The following is a 22,285-nucleotide window of genomic DNA, read 5'->3' as shown; positions in this document are numbered from 1 at the left end:
GCAGCGGTAACGTAAACCGGCATAATATGCACTATTGGGCATCGGAAAATCCACAATGGCTGCGACAAGTGGAAAATCAGCGACCTTGGCGGGTTAATGTATGGTGTAGCATTATGGGAGGAAGGATAATTGGCCCCCATTTTATCGATGGCAATCTAAATAGTGAGATGTATGCTGGTTTGCTACGTAATGTTCTACCGGTGTTACTACAAGATGTTTCACTGCATGACAGAATGGCGATGTACTTCCAACATGATGGATGTCCGGCACATAGCTCGCGTGCTGTTGAAACGGTATTGAATAGCATATTTCATGCCAGGTGGATTGGTCGTCGAAGCACCACCATACCATGGCCCGCACGTTCACCGGATCTGACGTCCCCGGATTTCTTTCTGTGGGGAAAGTTGAAGGATATTTGCTATCGTGATCCACCGACAACGCCTGACAACATGCGTCAGCGCATTGTCAATGCATGTGCGAACATTACGGAAAGCGAACTACTCGCTGTTGAGAGGAATGTCGTTACACGTATTCCCAAATGCATTGAGGCTGACGGACATCATTTTGAGCATTTATTGCATTAATGTGGTATTTACAGGTAATCACGCTGTAACAGCATGCGTTCTCAGAAATGATAAGTTTGTTATGTGTCGACAGAAGTGCCGACACAGTGTTATTTAGAAGGGCCGAATAGGCACGCTATAGCTCACCCAGAATATCGTGAAGTCTGAAACAGGAGGCTCAATGAATGCTAATAAGAAAAGTACGTTGCTTTGGGAATACTTAACTTTAATCCATCCTTTTTGGTATACATCGTTTATGGTGAATACAAGTAAGACTCTCTCCAGATATGATTAACTGCGCCTTGCTAGGTCGTAGCTATGGACTTAGCTGAAGGCTATTCTAACTGTCTCTCGGAAAATGAGAGGAAGGCTTCGTACGTCTAGTCGCTAGCAATGTCGTCCGTACAACTGGGGCGAGTGCTAGTACGCCTTTCTAGACCTGCCATGTGGTGGCGCTAGGTCTGCAAGTACTGACAGTGGCGACACGCGGGTCCGACACGTACTAATGGACCGCGGCCGATTTAAGCTACCACCTAGCAAGTGTGGTGTCTGGCGGTGACACCACAAAGTTCACAAAGGTACTGTATCACATTTGAACAACCGAAATAAAATGTTCAAACGTACCTACGTTCTGTGTTTTAATTTAAAAAACCTACCTGTTACCAACTGTTCGTCTAAAATTGTGAGCCATATGTTTGTTACTAATCCAGCGCCATCTATCACAAAGCGAAAAAAGTGGTCCAACTAAAACATTCTTATTTCTTCACGTACTACACGAATATGTAATAAAAAAGGGGGTTCCTATTTTTAAAAAAGCAGTTGATATCCGTTCGACCTATGGCAGCGCCATGGAGCTGGCCAATCATAGCGCCATCTGGTTTCCCCCTTCAAGCTAGACAAGTTTCGTTCTTTGTAGTTTTTCCGTTTGACGCTTATTTTGTGAGATATTTGGCCCGGTCACGATCAATGGTCCACCCTGTATACAGATCGTGCACACAAGGTATAAAAGGGCATGCATTGGCGGAGCTGTGATTTGTATTCGTGGCATTCATGTGGAAAAGTTTCCGACGTTACTGTGGCCGCACGACGGGAATTAACAGACTTTGAACGCGGAATGATAGTTGGAGCTAGACGCATAGAACATTCGATTTCGGAAACCGTTAGGGAATTCAATATTCCTAGATCCACAGTGTCGGGAGTGTGCTGCGAATACCGCATTTCAGGCATTACCTCTCACCACGGGCAACTTAACGACCGAGAGCAGCGTTTGCGCAGAGTTGTCAGCGCCAACAGACAAGTAACACTGCATGAAATGACAGCAGAAACCAGTGTGGGACGTACGACGAAAGTATCCGCCAGGACAGTGCGGCGAAATTTGGCGTCAATGGGCTAGGGCAGCAGACGGACGACGCGAGAGCTTGTGCTGTCAGCAAGACTTCCCCTGCAGCGCCTCTCGTGGGCTCGTGACCATATCGGTTGGACCCCAGACGACTAGAAAACCGTGGGCTGGTCAGATGAGTCCATATTTCAGTTGGTAAGAGCTGATGGTAGGGTTCGAGTGTGGCGCTGATTCCCCGAAGACATGGACCCAAGCTGTCAACAAGGCACGGTGCAAGCTGGTGGTGGTTCCATGCTGGCCTAGGATGTGTTTACATGGCATGGACTGAGTCCTGTGGTCTAATTGAACCGATGACTGACAGGAAATGGCTATGTTCGGCCACATGGAGACCATTTGCAACCATTCACAAACTTCATGTTCCCAGACAACAATGGAACCTTTAAGGATGACAATGCGCCAGGTTTCTGTGCCGAAATTGTTCGCGATTGGTTTGAAGAACATTCTGGACAATTAGAACGAATGATTTTTGCGACATGAACCCTACTGGACATTTATGGGCCACAATCGAAAGATCATTTCTTGCACTATATTCTGTCCCCGGAGTGGCCGCGCGGTTCGAGGCGCTGTGTCACGGATTGCGCGGCCCCTCCCGTCGGAGATTCTAGTCCTCCCTCGAGTATGTGTGTGTGTGTGTGTGTGTGTGTGTGTGTGTGTGTGTGTGTGTGTGTGTGTGTGGTTCTTCGCATAAGTTACTTTACGTAATGTGTACGTCTAGGGACCGATGACCTCAGCAGTTTGGTCCCTTAGGAATTCACACACATTTGAACACAATATCGTGCAACGTCGACACTTCAGCTATTACGGACGGTTATAGACGCGTCATGGCTCATATTTTTGCAGGGGACTCCCAACGACTTGCTGAGTCCATGCCGGGCAAAAGGAGGTCCGACACGATGTTAGGAGGTACCCCACGACTCTTGTGTCAAAAAAATGGTTCAAATGGCCCTTAGCACTATGGGACTTAACATCTGAGGTCATCAGTCCCCTAGAACTTAGAACTACTTACACCTAACTAACCTAACGACATCACACACATCTATGACCGAGGCAGGATTCGAACCTGTGAGCGTAGCGGTCGCGCGGTTCTAGACTGAAGCGCCGAGGACTGCTCGGTCACAGCGGCCGGCCTTTTGTGTCAGTGTGTGCTAAACTACAAATACTAAACTACCACATATGGTATGCTGTATGTAAATGTTTCACAGAAATTATTCTTTCTGTAAAACTGCAAACTGTTTCTTTGCGTTTTTCTTTTGTCGCATGAACGTCGGGGAGATCTCGCAAGTCCTGACTGCTTTTGTTCGCTTGCGCTCCACCAAATCTCCTGCGGCGATTGTGACTGTACACGGAAACAAACAAAATTAATACTGAATAATTTGTTGAGTACATAGTAATCTGTTCCCCTTCGGCCCATGGCGATGTCAATATACACTCCTGGAAATTGAAATAAGAACACCGTGAATTCATTGTCCCAGGAAGGGGAAACTTTATTGACACATTCCTGGGGTCAGATACATCACATGATCACACTGACAGAACCACAGGCACATAGACACAGGCAACAGAGCATGCACAATGTCGGCACTAGTACAGTGTATATCCACCTTTCGCAGCAATGCAGGCTGCTATTCTCCCATGGAGACGATTGTAGAGATGCTGGATGTAGTCCTGTGGAACGGCTTGCCATGCCATTTCCACCTGGCGCCTCAGTTGGACCAGCGTTCGTGATGGACGTGCAGACCGCGTGAGACGACGCTTCATCCAGTCCCAAACATGCTCAATGGGGGACAGATGCGGAGATCTTGCTGGCCAAGATAGTTGACTTACACCTTCTAGAGCACGTTGGGTGGCACGGGATACATGCGGACGTGCATTGTCCTGTTGGAACAGCAAGTTCCCTTGCTGGTGTAGGAATGGTAGAACGATGGGTTCGATGACGGTTTGGATGTACCGTGCACTATTCAGTGTCCCCTCGACGATCACCAGTGGTGTACGGCCAGTGTAGGAGATCGCTCCCCACACCATGATGCCGGGTGTTGGCCCTGTGTGCCTCGGTCGTATGCAGTCCTGATTGTGGCGCTCACCTGCACGGCGCCAAACACGCATACGACCATCATTGGCACCAAGGCAGAAGCGACTCTCATCGCTGAAGACGACACGTCTCCATTCGTCCCTCCATTCACGCCTGTCGCGACACCATTGGAGGCGGGCTGCACGATGTTGGGGCGTGAGCGGAAGACGGCCTAACGGTGTGCGGGACCGTAGCCCAGCTTCATGGAGACGGTTGCGAATGGTCCTCGCCGATACCCCAGGAGCAACAGTGTCCCTAATTTGCTGGGAAGTGGCGGTGCGGTCCCCTACGGCACTGCGTAGGATCCTACGGTCTTGGCGTTCATCCGTGCGTCGCTGCGGTCCGGTCCCAGGTCGACGGGCACGTGCACTTTCCGCCGACCACTGGCGACAACATCGATGTACTGTGGAGACCTCACGCCCCACGTGTTGAGCAATTCGGCGGTACGTCCACCCGGCCTCCCGCATGCCCACTATACGCCCTCGATCAAAGTCCGTCAACTGCACATACGGTTCACGTCCACGCTGTTGCGGCATGCTACCAGTGTTAAAGACTGCGATGGAGCTCCGTATGCCACGGCAAACTGGCTGACACTGACGGCGGAGGTGCACAAATGCTGCGCAGCTAGCGCCATTCGACGGCCAACACCGCGGTTCCTGGTGTGTCCGCTGTGCCGTGCGTGTGATCATTGCTTGTACAGCCCTCTCGCAGTGTCCGGAGCAAGTATGGTGGGTCTGACACACCGGTGTCAATGTGTTCTTTTTTCCATTTCCAGGAGTGTATAATTTATGGTTAAAGTCTTTTATACGTGGGATCGCATTCTATTCTGTTGAGCTGAAAAAACTCATGTGAACTGTTTGTGAAGATAGAAAGTAATCACTGAGTTATATATATTTCCAGAAGTATAAATGGGGAAATTTAGTTTCATTTGTGTTTTGATGGGTGTCAATGAACTGATCACTCACGCTAAAAAAGCGTATTTAAAATGGAAACAATGAGAAAAATAAGAAATGCTATGTGTGGTGTCACCGCCAGACACCACACTTGCTAGGTGGTAGCCTTTAAATCGGCCGCGGTCCGTTAGTATACGTCGGACCCGCGTGTCGCCACTATCAGTGATTGCAGACCGAGCGCCGCCACACGGCAGGTCTAGAGAGACTCCCTAGCACTCGCCCCAGTGGTACAACCGACTTTGCTAGCGATGGTTCACTGACAACATTCGCTCTCATTTGCCGAGACGATAGTTAGCATCGCCTTCAGCTACGTCATTTGCTACGACCTAGCAAGGCGCCATTACTAGTTACTATTGATACTGTAAAACATGTACCGTCAAGAGCGACGTTCACCATTTATGGATTAAAGTTAAGTATTCCACCAGCTACGTCAGTTTTTTCTACAGTCTAATTTCCTTGTCCTGTTCCAGACCTCACGCCAGCCTGCGTGAGCTAAAACGCGTGCCTTTCGGCTTCCTCTCATACCGGTGTTGGCTCTCCTGCCAACCCACAACACTATGTTAAACACAAACTGTGATTTCTCTAAATCGCATCAGACAAATTCCGGGATGGTTCCTTTGAAAGGGCACTGCCGACTTCCTTCCCCATCCTTCAAATGGCTCTGAGCACTATGGGACTTAACATCTTAGGTCATCAGTCCCCTAGAACTTAGACCTACTTAAACCTAACTAACCTAAGGACATCACACACATCCATGCGCGAGGTAGGATTCGAACCTGCGACCGTAGCAGTCCCGCGGTTCCGGACTGCAGCGCCTAGAACCGCACGGCCACCGCGGCCGGCTCCCCATCCTTCACTAATGCCGTGGGATTGATGACCTCGCTGTTTGGTCGCCTCCCCCAAATCAACCAAACAAACACAAACTGATCTATTTATTCAACTTGAATGACATTTATTTTACTTCGGTTGACAGAAAACATTCGCGAAGTACATTTAGTGGAAAATACTTGATTTGATTTGATTCAGTGAATCTATGGGGACCCGTGACATCGTTGGTTGCCTGTGTAACGCAGACAGTTAACAAACAAATTATAAACAGTTAAGACAGAAATTTTAACCAAAAGCATTAACCTATCTCGCCCTACTTCACCTCAAAAGCGACACACCTGCAACCTGTTCAATGTCTAAAGAAATGGTGGTGCACACGTAGCAGTACACGGTCAAAGTGAAATTTAAATACATTATCACTCGTAACACTGTCCATCCGCAACGTGTACTACAACGCTCAGAGTCTTCCCTTGTTCTGGAATGCTCGGTTACGAGGATGTGCTGAGGAAAATGCCTCCAAATTTTTTGTGGGAAAACTCTTAAAGCTTTTTAAGTAAAACAAACTTTATAATATTCTACATCTTTATTCATCGAGCCTACATATTTACTTCTCAACATAGCCACCATGGCCACTAACACATTTCCCCCAACGACACACCAGTTTGTTGATGTAGTCACTTAAAATGTAACTACCTTTCCCTATACGGCGACTGAGAGCTAATAAACTATTTCTGAGAATTTGTTTATTTGATTAGCTGTTACTCCCACGGGTGTAGCGTGTAAATGTTGCTCGTTTCTGACAATTAACAAGTGGCGTAATTAAGCAATAGTCTTTAAATAATATTGGGGATAAATCTAAACTTTAGGAAACCTGTTAGAATAGTCAAGAATCAAATAAAACAACTAGCTACATAAGCCTTGCGAGTTGTGTCTGCCGGATCCGCTTTAGGTAGGAACACATAGGTATAGCTTTGTGTAAATTTCTTAAACCTTTCTTCACTCATGCTGATCAGAATATTTTCACTGATGGTGTTCTTGGCAGCGTCTGGTGTCAGTTCGGTTACGATGATGCAGTGGCTTATATTTCTGAAATTATTTTTAATGTTCGCAGGCCGCGTGGAATCACCCGTGTGCAGTGATGAATATTTCGATGGACTGTGGACGATAGTTCGTCCAATAAATTGATCGATCGATAAGTCGGGCCACGATCTCTGGCAGAACTTCTTTGCCTTAGGAGGGTGTGGTTAGCGCAGAGATCGGAGGCGCGAGGTCAGTGAAACTGAGATCGAGAAGGTGAAAACATATGTTAATTGAAGGTAGAGGGGGGGAAAGGACAGGAGAGGGAAGGGATTATTAATTACTAATATCGGCTACACGGGACATTACGCGAAATCAGCAGCGACGAGTAAAAATGCTTACTGGATCGGGGCTCGAACCCGGCATTTCCTGCTTTCTAGAAATCCGAGACACAGTGTTATCGTAACTGCGCGGACTATCTCGGCACGCATGAGAGGCGACCGAGCACCACGTATCCACAGTCCGTGTCCATTTTCTACATGCTCGCTGCTCTGAGATTCCCACAGGAAGTCGGACGTACTTGTGCATCCGCACTGAAGAAAGTGGATCTATTGCCCGTCTAGGTAAATCAGTTATGTGAATGCAAGGTGTCTGTTCTTTCGGACACGTCCTTCGAATCCGATACATTAATCCCAAACCTAGTCCCAGCACCCAGTTTCCCATCCACTAATAACCAATCCAGGTACCCTACTGCGCCATTACGTCCATATTCCACGTCCCATGCACCTCCATGTGTTATCCATCCTCTCACGCAGGAATTTTAATCAACTCCACTCCCCAACGACGAAACCCGTCACGAGATATGCCCCTCTTTCCCACCCTAATCACAAAGCTTGCCCGCATCTCGTGGTCGTGCGGTAGCGTTCTCGCTTCCCACGCCCGGGTTCCGGGGTTCGATTCCCGGCGGGATCAGGGATTTTCTCTGCCTTGTGATGTCTGGGTGTTGTGTGCTGTCCTTAGGTTAGTTAGGTTTAAATAGCCCTAAGTTCTAGGGGACTGATGACCATAGATGTTAAGTCCCATAGTGCTCAGAGCCATTTGAACCATCACAAAGCTTCACCTCACACCAGCTTCCCATTTTCTCCTTCCCCCTTCATCCACTTTGATGACTTTAGTCGCTACCTATGGTTCTAAAGGACCCCATAGCCATACTTTTTCATGTGTCACCTAGCATCACCATTACGCCATGGCATCATTCATTTTCATCAGTGACTGTATTGTAACTGTGAGCCGTGTGCAGCTCGCGTTCATGCCGTTTGTTCTTTGGCATATTGTCACATCGAGTGGCGTCTTGTTCCTTCCTTACTTACTGGCGTAACGAAGTTGCTGAAATGGTTCAAATGGCTCTGAGCACTATGGGACTTAACATCTACGGTCATCAGTCCCCTAGAACTTAGAACTACTTAAACCTAACTAACCTAAGGACAGCACACAACACCCAGCCATCACGAGGCAGAGAAAATCCCTGACTCCGCCGGGAATCGAACCCGGGAACCCGGGCGTGGGAAGCGAGAACGCTACCGCACGACCACGAGATGCGGGCAACGACAACGAAGTTGCTGGCTTGCCTCCTTGAGTGTCAGCAGCAGCGCTTATGGATACTAGTACTGTAGTACTATCTTTAGTGTGACCGCTAGTATTTCCGGATGGTGGTGGTGGTGGTGGTGGTGTGTGTGTCGGTCAGTCTGTTGGGACGGAGCAGCGAGCAAGTCTCCGCAGCGCGAGGCAAGGCCGGGACCGCTGGTGGCGTGTGCGCGCTGTGGGATCGTGAGGCGTTAGCTGCGAGAGCGACGAAGTTCGTTGCCCACCGAACCTGGACGCTGAAGGTTGAGTGATCAGTTAACCTGTTATGAAGCCTCAACTACTGTGACATCTCTTCCTTCATTTGCGGGTTGTTGTTCCCTGGGCCGTTCGGGCCAGCAGCAACGTATGATAGGTTGGAGTCGGCGAAATCTTGCAGTCGTCTTCCTATATTGTGAATAATTATTAAATTGGCTGTACTTACCAGTGAAGTGCACCAGCGGTATTGCCTGCCCTGTGGCTGTTAACGCCCCAGTTACCTGCCCTGGTCATTAGCATACTTTCCCGGCAGTGTGCCTTTCCTCGTCGTGTTCATCCTGTCTGACACAGCGTGTAGCTCGACAGCCTTTTAAGTTGTTTGGTTCATATTTGCTTAGAGTAGTTATTGTTCCCTTGGCTGTTTTTAAATGCCAATTTCTGAAGACATAGTGCTGTTCGTATCCTCGTCCTTTTCCATCATTGTGCCGTTGGTCGGACAGAAGGGAATTGGTTAAACTGTCGGTCGGCACTTGGGCCGTCCCTAGTTTGGGTTGCCATCTGATTCTTTAACTTCAGCTCTTGGCTGTCTGTTTCACCTCGCCTTACGTTTGAGCTACCTTCTCAGGCCGACCCTCCCAACACTTCTGAGCGCCACTTGCTCTGTTTGTTTTAGATTGTGATTTTCATATTAGATTGAAGTATTGTGCGAGGCCTTCGGCTGTCTATTAATTCAGTTCTTTTGAATTTTACGTAAAAGTCTTCAGCCGTGTTAAATTAAAATTTTGAAGACTGATTTTATTTTTATAAAAGTTTTCTTAATATTGGTTCTATCTGAAATTTTTCGTAATCCAGGCCCTAGGCCGTTAGGTGTTGGATGTGTTGTATGTGGCCTTCAGCCGAGGATTTATGTGAACCTCTTTTAATAAGGCCTTCAACCGTGTGTATTCATTAAAGGGAAATTTTTTATAAGAAGGAAGGGGTTTATTTTAAGTTGTTTGACAGACTTGTTGTTCAGGCCTTCAGCCGTTGTTCCAAATTTGATTGTGGTTTTCAGCCGTACAATGAGTTAATATTTCTTTAATTAGGCTTTTGGCCATTGTGTTGTAAGCTTAAAAGAAATTTCTTGGTTGATGAAATTGTTTATTAATGTGTTTTACTTATAGTTTTCCTTCAGACATGTAGGGTAGGCCTTCAGCTGCTAATTGTTTTCAGTTGCATGCTTTTTTAAAAGGAAAAAAAACTTTTACCTTATATTTTGTAATTGCTTTTGATTTCTAAGCCAGGCCTTCAGCCGTTCTTATTTTTGGTGTCGTTTTGGGCCTTCATCCCAGAAAGCATCTCAATTTCTTTAACTAGGGCTTCAGCCATATTGTTTAGTTGTGATCTTTTAAAGCAATGTGTAGATGAGTGGTTGTTAGAAAATAAAATTGTGTGTTTGATTGTGCAACTCACAGTAACTGTTTACGCCCCCATCCAAAATCATAACCTTATCCTGTGCGCTCTCTGAGTACCTATCAACCTGGTTTCAAACTGTAATATAAAATCGTCAAATACCATCAGTATTTTTTATGTATATGTATTTTACAAAATCCTCGTTTATTGTTACTTGTTCGTATGTAAAAATCTTCAGTATCGTCCACCTACTTATCTTTTACAAAATTATTGTTAAATGACACCTTTATGTATTTTAACATGTTTAAACACAGTTTATGTAACCTTTGGCTGAAGAGCGGTTTTTACCCGTTGCCGATCCGCTCCCGTTGTGGGGATTTGAAAAAACAATAAAGAAAAAACAAACATTTGTATAATTAGGACTGCGTTTGTAAATTAGGCTATGTTTATGTGCCTACGTTTTTCTACGTCTGAAGATGGTTATTACCGACCAAAATTAATTACACGATTATAAATAAATATTGTGATTCAAGACTGGAATTACGATGAAGCAAATATTTCCCTGGATCGTTGAAAACTTTTTCGTGAATATGTTACCACTTGTAAACCGCCACTGTTTTACAGAAGTACCGTAAGCTGCCCGGAATCGATCCGCAGGTGTGTCGAAGCGCCCGCCTCAGGCGTATCCCGGATCCCCGCTGCTGAGCGGGCTCCACCGTACGACTGACCTTATCTGACAACGCAGACCGGCGGACGCCGGCGACGGACGTTCAAAGAGATCGATGCTGTCATTCCTACAGGGCGAGGGATCTGCAACCGGGTGAACGCTTTCGAAGACCGCTGCACCGAGGGCGGATTACGCAACCCGCCGGAGCGAAGTCCGCCGTAAAATATAAGCGCGCCGGAGGACGTTATCAACGTCGGATTCATCGTGTATAAAAGCCGGGCGAGCGCGGACGTCGTTTACCACTGCACGCCTAACCATGCAAGCAGTCGCCAAGGGGGTCTCGCGCTTCACGAGGTCGACGCAGATGGCGTCGGCGGCGCGGCTGCTGCACGTGGTCGCGGTGCTGCACTACCTGGTCGGCATCCACGGCGCGGCGCAGCTCCAGATCGCCAGGGTGGGGCCCTTCCTGTCTGACGTCTTCTACAACATGGGCAACTGCAAGTTCGTCACCTACTGGAACCTGGTGAGCGACTCCTCCTCTATTACGACGGCAGCTCCTCGTAGAATACTGCACAGTGGGGATCAGCTCATCAGCTTCTGTTTGAAACTAGACGTTTCAGGTTATTGCTACTTTGGTTGTCTACAACAAAGGCACAATACGGGCCGTACACAGTATTTACTATCAGTAATCTGTTCGTGTCTTAATCACCAAAATGCTTTATTAGGTCTATACCTTTCCTTCCTCCGTTTTTTTCTCGAAGTTTGAGATTTTATTGTGAGGAACTTACAAAAACTTTAAGATTCAAAGTATTGGTCATCTCTGGCCACTACTTTCTTCCATCTTTCGGGCAGCATACGAATCCCGCAGCGGAAGAGCTGGGTGTCTTTTGAGGAGATCCATGACTCGATCCATATTTGCCCTTGTTCATGTGACCGGAAACGATGCTCAGCCAGGTAGCGTGCCATTGATCGGGAAAGGTGGCAGTCAAAGGAAGCAATGTCGGAAGGATCTACATCTACATCTACATTTATACTCCGCAAGCCACCCAACGGTGTGTGGCGGAGGGCACTTTACGTGCCACTGTCATTACCTCCCTTTCCTGTTCCAGTCGCGTATGGTTCGCGGGAAGAACGACTGTCCGAAAGTCTCTGTGCGCGCTCTAATCTCTCTAATTTTACATTCGTGATCTCCTCGGGAGGTATAAGTAGGGGGAAGCAATATATTCGATACCTCATCCAGAAACGCACCCTCTCGAAACCTGGCGAGCAAGCTACACCGCGAAGCAGAGCGCCTCTCTTGCAGAGTCCGCCACTTGAGTTTGTTAAACATCTGCGTAACGCTATCACGGTTACCAAATAACCCTGTGACGAAACGCGCCGCTCTTCTTTGAATCTTCTCTATCTCCTCCGTCAACCCGATCTGGTACGGATCCCACACTGATGAGCAATACTCAAGTATAGGTCGAACGAGTGTTTTGTAAGCCACCTCCTTTGTTGATGGACTACATTTTCTAAGGACTCTCCCAATGAATCTCAACCTGGTACCCGCCTTACCAACAATTAATTTTATATGATCATTCCACTTCAAATCGTTCCGCACGCATACTCCCAGATATTTTACAGAAGTAACTGCTACCAGTGTTTGTTCCGCTATCATATAATCATACAATAAAGGATCCTTCTTTCTATGTATTCGCAATACATTACATTTGTCTATGTTAAGGGTCAGTTGCCACTCCCTGCACCAAGTGCCTATCCGCTGCAGATCTTCCTGCATTTCGCTACAATTTTCTAATGCTGCAACTTCTCTGTATACTACAGCATCATCCGCGAAAAGCCGCATGGAACTTCCGACACTATCTACTAGGTCATTTATATATATTGTGAAAAGCAATGGTCCCATAACACTCCCCTGTGGCACACCAGAGGTTACTTTAACGTCTGTAGACGTCTCTCCGTTGATAACAACATGCTGCGTTCTGTTTGCTAAAAACTCTTCAATCCAGCCACACAGCTGGTCTGATATTCCGTAGGCTCTTACTTTGTTTATCAGGCGACAGTGCGGAACTGTATCGAACGCCTTCCGGAAGTCAAGAAAAATAGCATCTACCTGGGAGCCTGTATCTAATATTTTCTGGGTCTCATGTACAAATAAAGCGAGTTGGGTCTCACACGATCGCTGTTTCCGGAATCCATGTTGATTCCTACATAGTAGATTCTGAGTTTCCAAAAACGACATGATATTCGAGCAAAAAACATGTTCTAAAATTCTACAACAGATCGACGTCAGAGATATAGGTCTATAGTTTTGCGCATCTGCTCGACGACCCTTCTTGAAGACTGGGACTACCTGTGCTCTTTTCCAATCATTTGGAACCTTCCGTTCCTCTAGAGACTTGCGGTACACGGCTGTTAGAAGGGGGGCAAGTTCTTTCGCGTACTCTGTGTAGAATCGAATTGGTATCCCGTCAGGTCCAGTGGACTTTCCTCTGTTGAGTGATTCCAGTTGCTTTTCTATTCCTTGGACATTTATTTCGATGTCAGCCATTTTTTCGTTTGTGCGAGGATTTAGAGAAGGAACTGCAGTGCGGTCTTCCTCTGTGAAACAGCTTTGGAAAAAGGTGTTTAGTATTTCAGCTTTACGCTTGTCATCCTCTGTTTCAATGCCATCATCATCCCGGAGTGTCTGGATATGCTGTTTCGAGCCACTTACTGATTTAACGTAAGACCAGAACTTCCTAGGATTTTCTGTCAAGTCGGTACATAGAATTTTACTTTCGAATTCACCGAACGCTTCACGCATAGCCCTCCTTACGCTAACTTTGACATCGTTTAGCTTCTGTTTGTCTGAGAGGTTTTGGCTGCGTTTAAACTTGCAGTGAAGCTCTCTTTGCTTTCGCAGTAGCTTCCTAACTTTGTTGTTGTACCACGGTGGGTTTTTCCCGTCCCTCACAGTTTTACTCGGCACGTACCTGTCTAAAACGCATTTTACGATTGCCTTGAACTTTTTCCATAAACACTCAACATTGTCAGTGTCGGAACAGAAATTTTCGTTTTGATCTGTTAGGTAGTCTGAAATCTGCCTTCTATTACTCTTGCTAAACAGATAAACCTTCCGCCCTTTTTTTATATTCCTATTAACTTCCAAATTCAGGGATGCTGCAACGGCCTTATGATCACTGATTCCCTGTTCTGCACTTACAGAGTCGAAAAGTTCGGGTTGTTTGTTACCAGTAGGTCCAAGATGTTATCTCCACGAGTCGGTTCTCTGTTTAATTGCTCGAGGTAATTTTCGGATAGTGCACTCAGTATAATGTCACTCGATGCTCTGTCCCTACCACCCGTCCTAAACATCTGAGTGTCCCAGTCTATATCTGGTAAATTGAAATCTCCACCTAAGACTATAACATGCTGAGAAAATTTATGTGAAATGTATTCCAAATTTTCTCTCAGTTGTTCTGCCACTAATGCTGCTGAGTCGGGGGGTCGGTAAAAGGAGCCAATTATTAACCTAGCTCGGTTGTTGAGTGTAACCTCCACCCATAATAATTCACAGGAACTATCCACTTCTACTTCACTACAGGATAAACTACTACTAACAGCGACGAACACTCCACCACCGGTTGCATGCAATCTATCCTTTCTAAACACCGTCTGTACCTTTGTAAAAATTTCGGCAGAATTTATCTCTGGCTTCAGCCAGCTTTCTGTACCTATAACGATTTCAGCTTCAGTGCTTTCTATCAGCGCTTGAAGTTCCGGTACTTTACCAACGCAGCTTCGACAGTTTACAACTACAATACCGATTGCTGCTTGGTCCCCGCATGTTCTGACTTTGCCCCGCACCCGTTGAGGCTGTTGCCCTTTCTGTACTTGCCCGAGGCCATCTAACCTAAAAAACCGCCCAGCCCACGCCACACAACCCCTGCTACCCGTGTAGCCGCTTGTTGCGTGTAGTGGACTCCTGACCTATCCAGCGGAACCCGAAACCCCACCACCCTATGGCGCAAGTCGAGGAATCTGCAGCCCACAAGGTCGCAGAACCGTCTCAGCCTCTGATTCAGACCCTCCACTCGGCTCTGTACCAAAGGTCCGCAGTCAGTCCTGTCGACGATGCTGCAGATGGTGAGCTCAGCTTTCATCCCGTTAGCGAGACTGGCAGTCTTCACCAAATCAGATAGCCGCCGGAAGCCAGAGAGGATTTCCTCCGATCCATAGCGACACACATCATTGGTGCCGACATGAGCGACCACCTGCAGATGGGTGCACCCTGTACCCTTCATGGCATCCGGAAGGACCCTTTCCACATCTGGAATGACTCCCCCCGGTATGCACACGGAGTGCACTTTGGTCTTCTTCCCCTCCCTTGCTGCCATATCCCTAAGGGGCCCCATTACGCGCCTGACGTTGGAGCTCCCAACTACCAGTAAGCCCACCCTCTGCGACCGCCCGGATCTTGCAGACTGAGGGGCAACCTCTGGAACAGGACAGGCAGCCATGTCAGGCCGAAGATCAGTATCAGCCTGAGTATCAGCCAGAGACAGAGCCTGAAACCGGTTCGTCAGACAAACTGGAGAGGCCTTCCGTTCAGCCCTCCGGAATGTCTTTCGCCCCCTGCCACACCTTGAGACGACCTCCCACTCTACCACAGGTGAGGGATCAGCCTCAATGCGGGCAGTATCCCGGGCAACCACAGTCGTAGCCCGATCGGGGGATGCGTGGGACGAGCTGGCCGTCCCCGACAAACTCCCATCCGGACCCCCACAGTGATGCCCATTGGCAACAGCCTCAAGCTGTGTGACCGAAGCCAACACTGCCTGAAGCTGGGAGCGAAGGGATGCCAACTCAGCCTGCATCCGAACACAGCAGTTGCAGTCCCTATCCATGCTAAAAACTTGTGCAAAGAACGTCTGAACTAATCTACACAGAGCGCAAACAAATCGACACAAAATTTAAACGGTTATTAAAATACGAGATTGCCTAGTAAATGCAGTAACTTGTGCACTGCTGACACACTGCTCGGCGGCGGAAGGAGACTACGCGAATTTACACTATTCAGGTACTAAAACGCGATGCTACAACTCTCAAATACTATAATACGCACGAAATTTATGAATTTAACAATGCAAGTACCAAAAACACGCAAATAAATTAAGAATTAAACTATGTAACAAATGAGTGAGCTAGGAGTATACGAGTTGCTGCTGCAGCTGCTTATCCAACGGCGGCAGGGAGCACACGGCGGGTGGGGTAGGACGCCCTATTTCAGTGTTTCCAAGTATGTTTTGACGGGTTGCGCGACATAGGTTCAAGCAGTGTCATGCTGAAAAATCACATTTTCGTGTCTGTCTCTGTGCTGCGGCCGTTCAAACGCCATTCAAACGCGTCAGTCGCTTTCTATAACGGTCTCCTGTGATCGTTTCCGTTGATATAAGTAGCTTAAAAAAACCGTCTTCTGTGCCGGTCTTCGATGTCAAAATTACCATTGTTGAAGATCTGAAACCATTCTGTGCACGTACGTCCACTACTAGTTGCTCACCGTAGGTCTTATGCAGCATTTTATAAGCCTCAGCCGCAGATTTTTTCGTGTTAAAGAAGAAAATTAAAACTTCCCGAAATTGACGAGAATTGGGCTCCTTAGTTGCCATACTCAGTCAAAAATAACTTTATGATGTAATCACACACCAACTAATATTTTGATGGCATTATGGTTACAAATACCTAAGATTATTGTATGACACTTATGTCCTACCGCCTGAACCACCATTTCCCCCGTGCTATTTATTGCAAAACGGTGGAAGAAAGTTGTAGACCTAATATTTAAAACATTGCGACTGTAATGCATAAATGTTATCAGAAAAGACTACAGTCAGTGGCCTTCTGTGATGGTTCAGTTTTTATTATACCATGGCCGATTTCACATCGTCTAGCGACTCACCATCAGATGGTATACACTTTTAATGATTGTAGCATTGTGAGGGTAGTTGTGTAACAGCTGTGGGAACATAGAAGAAAACGAATAAGTAAGCGCTGAGTGTGGCGAGGTATCAGGAATTATTTACATCGCAAGGTCGACTTGAAGAGATTACTTACAGATACCTGAATTAGCATCAATGGGTTCTACATTGGTGCTCATATCACTGTGGTAAACGTCGCTTATGTTTCCCGGATATGTTAAATTTACAGCACAACGCAAACTTCACCACAGGCAACAGCTCCCACGTGCTTGACTGGTTGTAAACAAACCAAAGAGTATGATGACTTAAGCTAACATTCAAAGATCCAACGCAATATCTTTAACACTAACTTCAGTCACACTCTTTGGTTTGTTTACGTCCTGTAAAGCATGTGGGAGTTGTTGCATGTGGTGACGTTTGTTAGTGCTGTAAATTTAACATACCAGGAAATCATAAATTGTGATTTCTGTGGGGGGGGGGGGAGGGGGGGAGGGAGTGAGGGATAGGGGGAAGTCACAGTTTGTTTCTATCTCCAATCCCCATTCCCCAAATATAAATTTTATCTTGTTGCTTCCGTGAAGTTGTAAATTGGGGACGGCAGCTGTGAAATATTTTGTTATAGAGAGAGACCAAAGACTATTCTTCTACTACTTTACCACTCAGATTCGTTTATTGTTTTAACTTATTTGCAATCGATTGCGGAGGAACTTCGTCTTCATTGTCACATGCTTTGGCACTGCATGGATGCGACTTACCACAGCAAGAATATCCTGCTAACCGCCATACTCTATAAAAATTCGTGGAAGCATGGAACCTGTTACCTGTTCTTTGGCGTCGTTAATGAGATGGACGCATCCAGTGAACTGAATTCTGACGCACATTTTGGTCTTTACTGATCTCTTGAGGTTTTTGTTTCTCCACAAATCCTTCCGAGAAAAACTGATATCAACTCGCGGGGTACAATAATTGTACCTCGGACATAAAACTTGTTAAAGACGTACTACTCTAAAGTCGGCCTGTTGCGAACCAGCAACTGCTTGTTTGAGGTTATTATCTTTGGTCGACAGTCACAATTCTCGAGTGGGGGTTTAGAGATCTTTTCCTACTGCAATACGTCTTTATTTCGAACAATAGCATATCGATTTATTGCAAAACATTGTGTGTGATCTCGTTGCCGTCTCATTACATAACACACTCTCGCATCAGCTTCCATTACACACAACGTTGTTCTAAACAGTCTTTAAACTCTTTCGTATTTTGCTCCGTAATAGTTAGTAATTATGTACAGTAATACGATGTGAGGAACCTGTAATTTGATTGCTGGAGATGCACTGGAATAAAACTATACGTCTTCGGTAGAAGTAGAGATTTACTGCAATTGAAAAAGACTTTAAAATCGGTACATCGTTTATTTCATGAACTATATACTGTATTTATAATACTAATTTTCAAAGGGAGGAATATCATTGAGAAATATATAGCGGAAAAACTCACTTCTATAATTGCATCTGCTTCTGCATTCATATATAAATCATTGTACTTATAATTTTTAACCCTAAATTAATTACAAACACACCTACGATTCGCTAATTATGAGTAACTTTACATTCTTTCTTATATTAATAGACGACAAAATGCCGTAATACAGAACCAAGCCTGATTAAATTAAAATCCATACAAGTTCGATATGTACTTTGTACTTTTGTCACCATATAACTCGTAACGTAGTCCGCCTACCTAGCTTTGCCGGCACGGTAGCTCTGCGTGTTCGGTCAGAGGGTTAGCTGCTCTCTGTAATAAAAAAACTGAGTTAATAGATCAACGACGAACTTAAACGGATGTCTTACGATGTCCGCCCCGAGCAGTTGCAACGAACGAAAAGGAACAAAATGAGATTTAAAAAAAAAGCTGGGTGGTAACGTACTTGCCTCCCACGCACTGGGTCCGGGCTCAATTCCCGTCCGGGTTGGAGATTTTCTCCGCTCGGGGAATGGGTGTTGTGTTGTTCTCATCATCATTTCATCCTCATCATCGGCCGCAAGTCGCCCAATATAGTGCCGACTGAAATTAGACTTGCGCTTCGTGGCCGAACCCGACTGGAACATCCCGGCCAACAATGCCATACGATCATTTCATTTCACATGTAACGTACTTGTAAAAGCAGTGCCAGCTTGCTTTAAAATATTTAACGAAGTTTTACTTTCGTCTCAGAGTGACGTAGGCCCCTTAGTCTGAAGCACAGCGTCGTGCGGAAGTGAATCATTGATCAAAAACTGAAAAAAAGAATGTTTTTATCGTCGACAATTGTCTTTTCTGACTTAAAACATAGCACGTCAGGTTATATGCAACAGGTATGAAAATTTTCGGATAAAAATAGTTCCTCATTCGCATTGGAACTATGCACTGGGACATCACTTGTGCATCGAATGCAGTTCGTCGCACATCGCAGTTACAAGATAAGATGCGATTAAGTAGCGTCAATCAGTTGCTGATTATCACGCGCGCCCCCCGCTTGATAAAATGAGCATCCAGCAACAAATATAATTCTTCAAGCCAGCGGGGACCGGTAAAAAAGAGAAAGCAGTAGCGCTGATAGCAATCACAGACACGAGCGAGATTCGGAGATTAGGGTTCAGCAATAGATTGACGGCGTCGTCATAACAAGGTCTTAAAGTAGCCTCGTTAATGCAAGCAAAGAAGATCGTCGTACGATGTTTTTAAATCATTGGCTCCTTATGTGTGTATTCGCCGCAATCCTCTATGAAAGGCGAAAAGTATTCATTTCAAAAAAGAAAGTAACCAGAGTTATGTGTAGGATTCACGAACGTTTATCAAATGTTCAAATGGCTCTGAGCACTATGGGACTTAACATCTATGGTCATCAGTCCCCTAGAACTTAGAACTACTTAAACCTAACTAAGCTAAGGACAGCACACAACACCCAGCCATCACGAGGCAGAGAAAATCCCTGACCCCGCCGGGAATCGAACCCGGGAACCCGGGCGTGGGAAGCGAGAACGCTACCGCACGACCACGAGATGCGGGCGAACGTTTATCTTGTGGGCATCTTTTGAGCAGCTGGTGGCACTAACCATAGCCTCAGAGTTCATTTATTCACTTCTGAAAGCACTGGAAGCGGTCAGCTGTATATGCTCTACCTTCGCGACAATGGACTACAGGATTTGCCGTCGTAAATGGGGTCCCCCACAATCTGATATGCTCAGTCTCGGTTGCCACCTGTCTGTCACTGTGCCTCATCCCACGCATTATTCGCCCCAATGCTCTGCCGGTTTGGATTCTGTGACTACGAAGGTTGGAGGCGTCTCTGTGTGTTAAACGCAGCGGAACGAGTCGTGTGAGTAAATCATCAATTATCAGCTGCGGTTTTATTCAAGTTCAGTTTACCAAGCAATTCAACGGCTGTTGCTGCCAGTGTTGCAAAGTTGTACATGTTATTATCGCTCATCAACGAAGGACTTCTTAGGTTTGTCCGATCCTAACTTGATTTCCGTTTATCCATGTGTTAAGCCAGCATTGAACTTCGGAAGATGACATATTAATCTGTCAGAACCGGTTATTTACAATAAAATATTCCAGTTGTGGAGCCGACGACTGATTTCATTTAGGAAAAAAAAAACCATACAGTAAGTTCCACAAGAAAGTGCACGCCATAATGTTAAAAGTAACGCCCGCAGTGACATCTCTGCTGGTGGTCCCGAATCAGCACTCAAAGCGCTTTTTCACAGTATACAGATAAACAGTATGAAGTTGAATGCTTTATTTTGTCGGTCGCTGTTTTGGCTATTTTCCCTTATTTATAGCCAGTTTAAACGCTGGAAAAATGTGCAGTATTTATTAAAAATGCCTTCTGACGACCGTTAAGAATCCATTTGGTTCAAACGAGGCAGACTGGATGCATCGAGAGGATAATGATCAGAAACTTCGCAGCCGCCTCTGAACAGCGTGGAAACAAGACAATGGGGTGTCCACGATGGACTGGCCTTCAGTGTCTCAGGATGCAAATCCTATTGCAAATGTTTGGTCGTATATTAAGAGGAAACTTAAAGGAAAGCCAATACATACTTTGAAGCAGCTGTCATAAAATCAAGACGATATATTGATCGCTACCGAAAGAAAATACAGAAAATCTCGTGAAAAGCATGCCACAAAGGTGCCAAGCTATAATCGATAATCGCGGTGAATGGATTAAGTATTAGGTAATTGTGCTACTAGTAATAACATTTATTTTCATGTAAATATATATTTATAATAGTCTTTTATTTCACACACGTAACGGCGTACACTTTCTTGTGGAATTGACTCCATATCACAGTTATTAGAAAAATGACAGCTATGAGAAAAGTCACGAAAGAATGCGAGGTCAGGGCGCTAACAGAGACATATACAGCGTAGCAGAAACAGTATGAATAGCTTGTAAGGGTGTTGCAGGGAAGGTTGTCCTGACAAATAAATAATTCCGAGTTGTTTAGTACTGAAATTAATCAATCGGGTCGTTCCGCATGAAAATTTAAGTAACCTGCCAAAGCCAGTGTCGCCAAACTTGTTCTTCATTCGTTCGGGCAGCGGTTTTCGAATTGCTCCCTGACCAAGGAGCGGATTTCTATAATCAAGAGATTGATCGACTGGTAGAACGATGCATCCGTTGTTTACAAAGATTGGCGACTATATCGAAAAATAGTCTCACGTATGTGCGTCACTTTTAAGTGTGGTGCAGCATTCAGTAAAAGTTAATTGGCGTGCCATAATATAGTACAAGTTTATAATCGAGATTGGTGTCAGCTGCATTAATTACAGATATTCTACCCGTTGGTGACATGAAAATTTGTGCCGGACCGGAACTTCAATCCGAATTTGCCGCTTATTGTGAGCGCCTTACCATTAGGCTATCCAGCAGGGCCCCCGGGCCGACCCCAACGTCCATCCGTCACACTGTCTACATCCCCACTCCATAGTCTCTTACTTTCATCACTTAATGTTCTTAGCTTAATTCTGCATTCAGTGAATTTATTTCCATCTAATTTCGAACGGCTGTCAATCATCATCAATGTGAATTTGTGTTTTGAAGTCTCCTTTTAACGTTTATGCAACACACTACTTTGCGTCAACGCAATGGCTTTCGACTTTATGCTGTCGGAACAAAGCTAGCTTTTGCATGCGAATAAACTTTGCCAGCAGATTGTGACTGATTTACTTCATGTCGCTACGAATACCTTACAAGTGATATTTGCTTGTACAAGCGTGCAGATTTTCGGCACACCCGCTCTAACATGTACAGGGTGACCCAAAAGTCCGTTAACATTAAAAAAAGCTGTAATTCACGGAATAATAATAAATAATAATATCGTGTGACTAGGGCCTCCCATCGGGTAGACCGATCGCCGCGTGCAAGTCTTTCGATTTAACGCCACTTCGGCGACTTGCGCGTCGACGGCGATGAAATGATGATGATTAGGACAACACAACACCTAGTCCCTGAGCGGACAAAAATCTCTTCCCCACTCGGGAATCAAACCCGGGCCCTTAGGATTGACAATCTGTCGCGCTGACCACTTTTTTTTCTTATTTTGTTCGTTGAATTTGC

General features: G+C 45.8%; 1 protein-coding gene across 1 annotated transcript in view; it reads left to right on the top strand.

Annotated features, from left to right (window-relative positions):
• The first annotated feature begins 11,012 nt into the window (after positions 1-11,012).
• The window catches only part of LOC126161409 (androgen-induced gene 1 protein-like), a 244,359-nt gene continuing 233,086 nt past the window's right edge, over positions 11,013-22,285 (top strand). Inside the window, exon 1 of the mRNA XM_049917191.1 lies at positions 11,013-11,249. Coding sequence (XP_049773148.1) covers positions 11,043-11,249 — 207 coding nt within the window. The 5' untranslated portion in view covers positions 11,013-11,042. The remainder of the gene's footprint in view (positions 11,250-22,285) is intronic.

This window comes from Schistocerca cancellata, chromosome 2, assembly GCF_023864275.1.
Source record: "Schistocerca cancellata isolate TAMUIC-IGC-003103 chromosome 2, iqSchCanc2.1, whole genome shotgun sequence".
NCBI lineage: Eukaryota > Metazoa > Arthropoda > Insecta > Orthoptera > Acrididae > Schistocerca > Schistocerca cancellata.
This window is presented reverse-complemented; position numbering and strand designations above follow the sequence as displayed.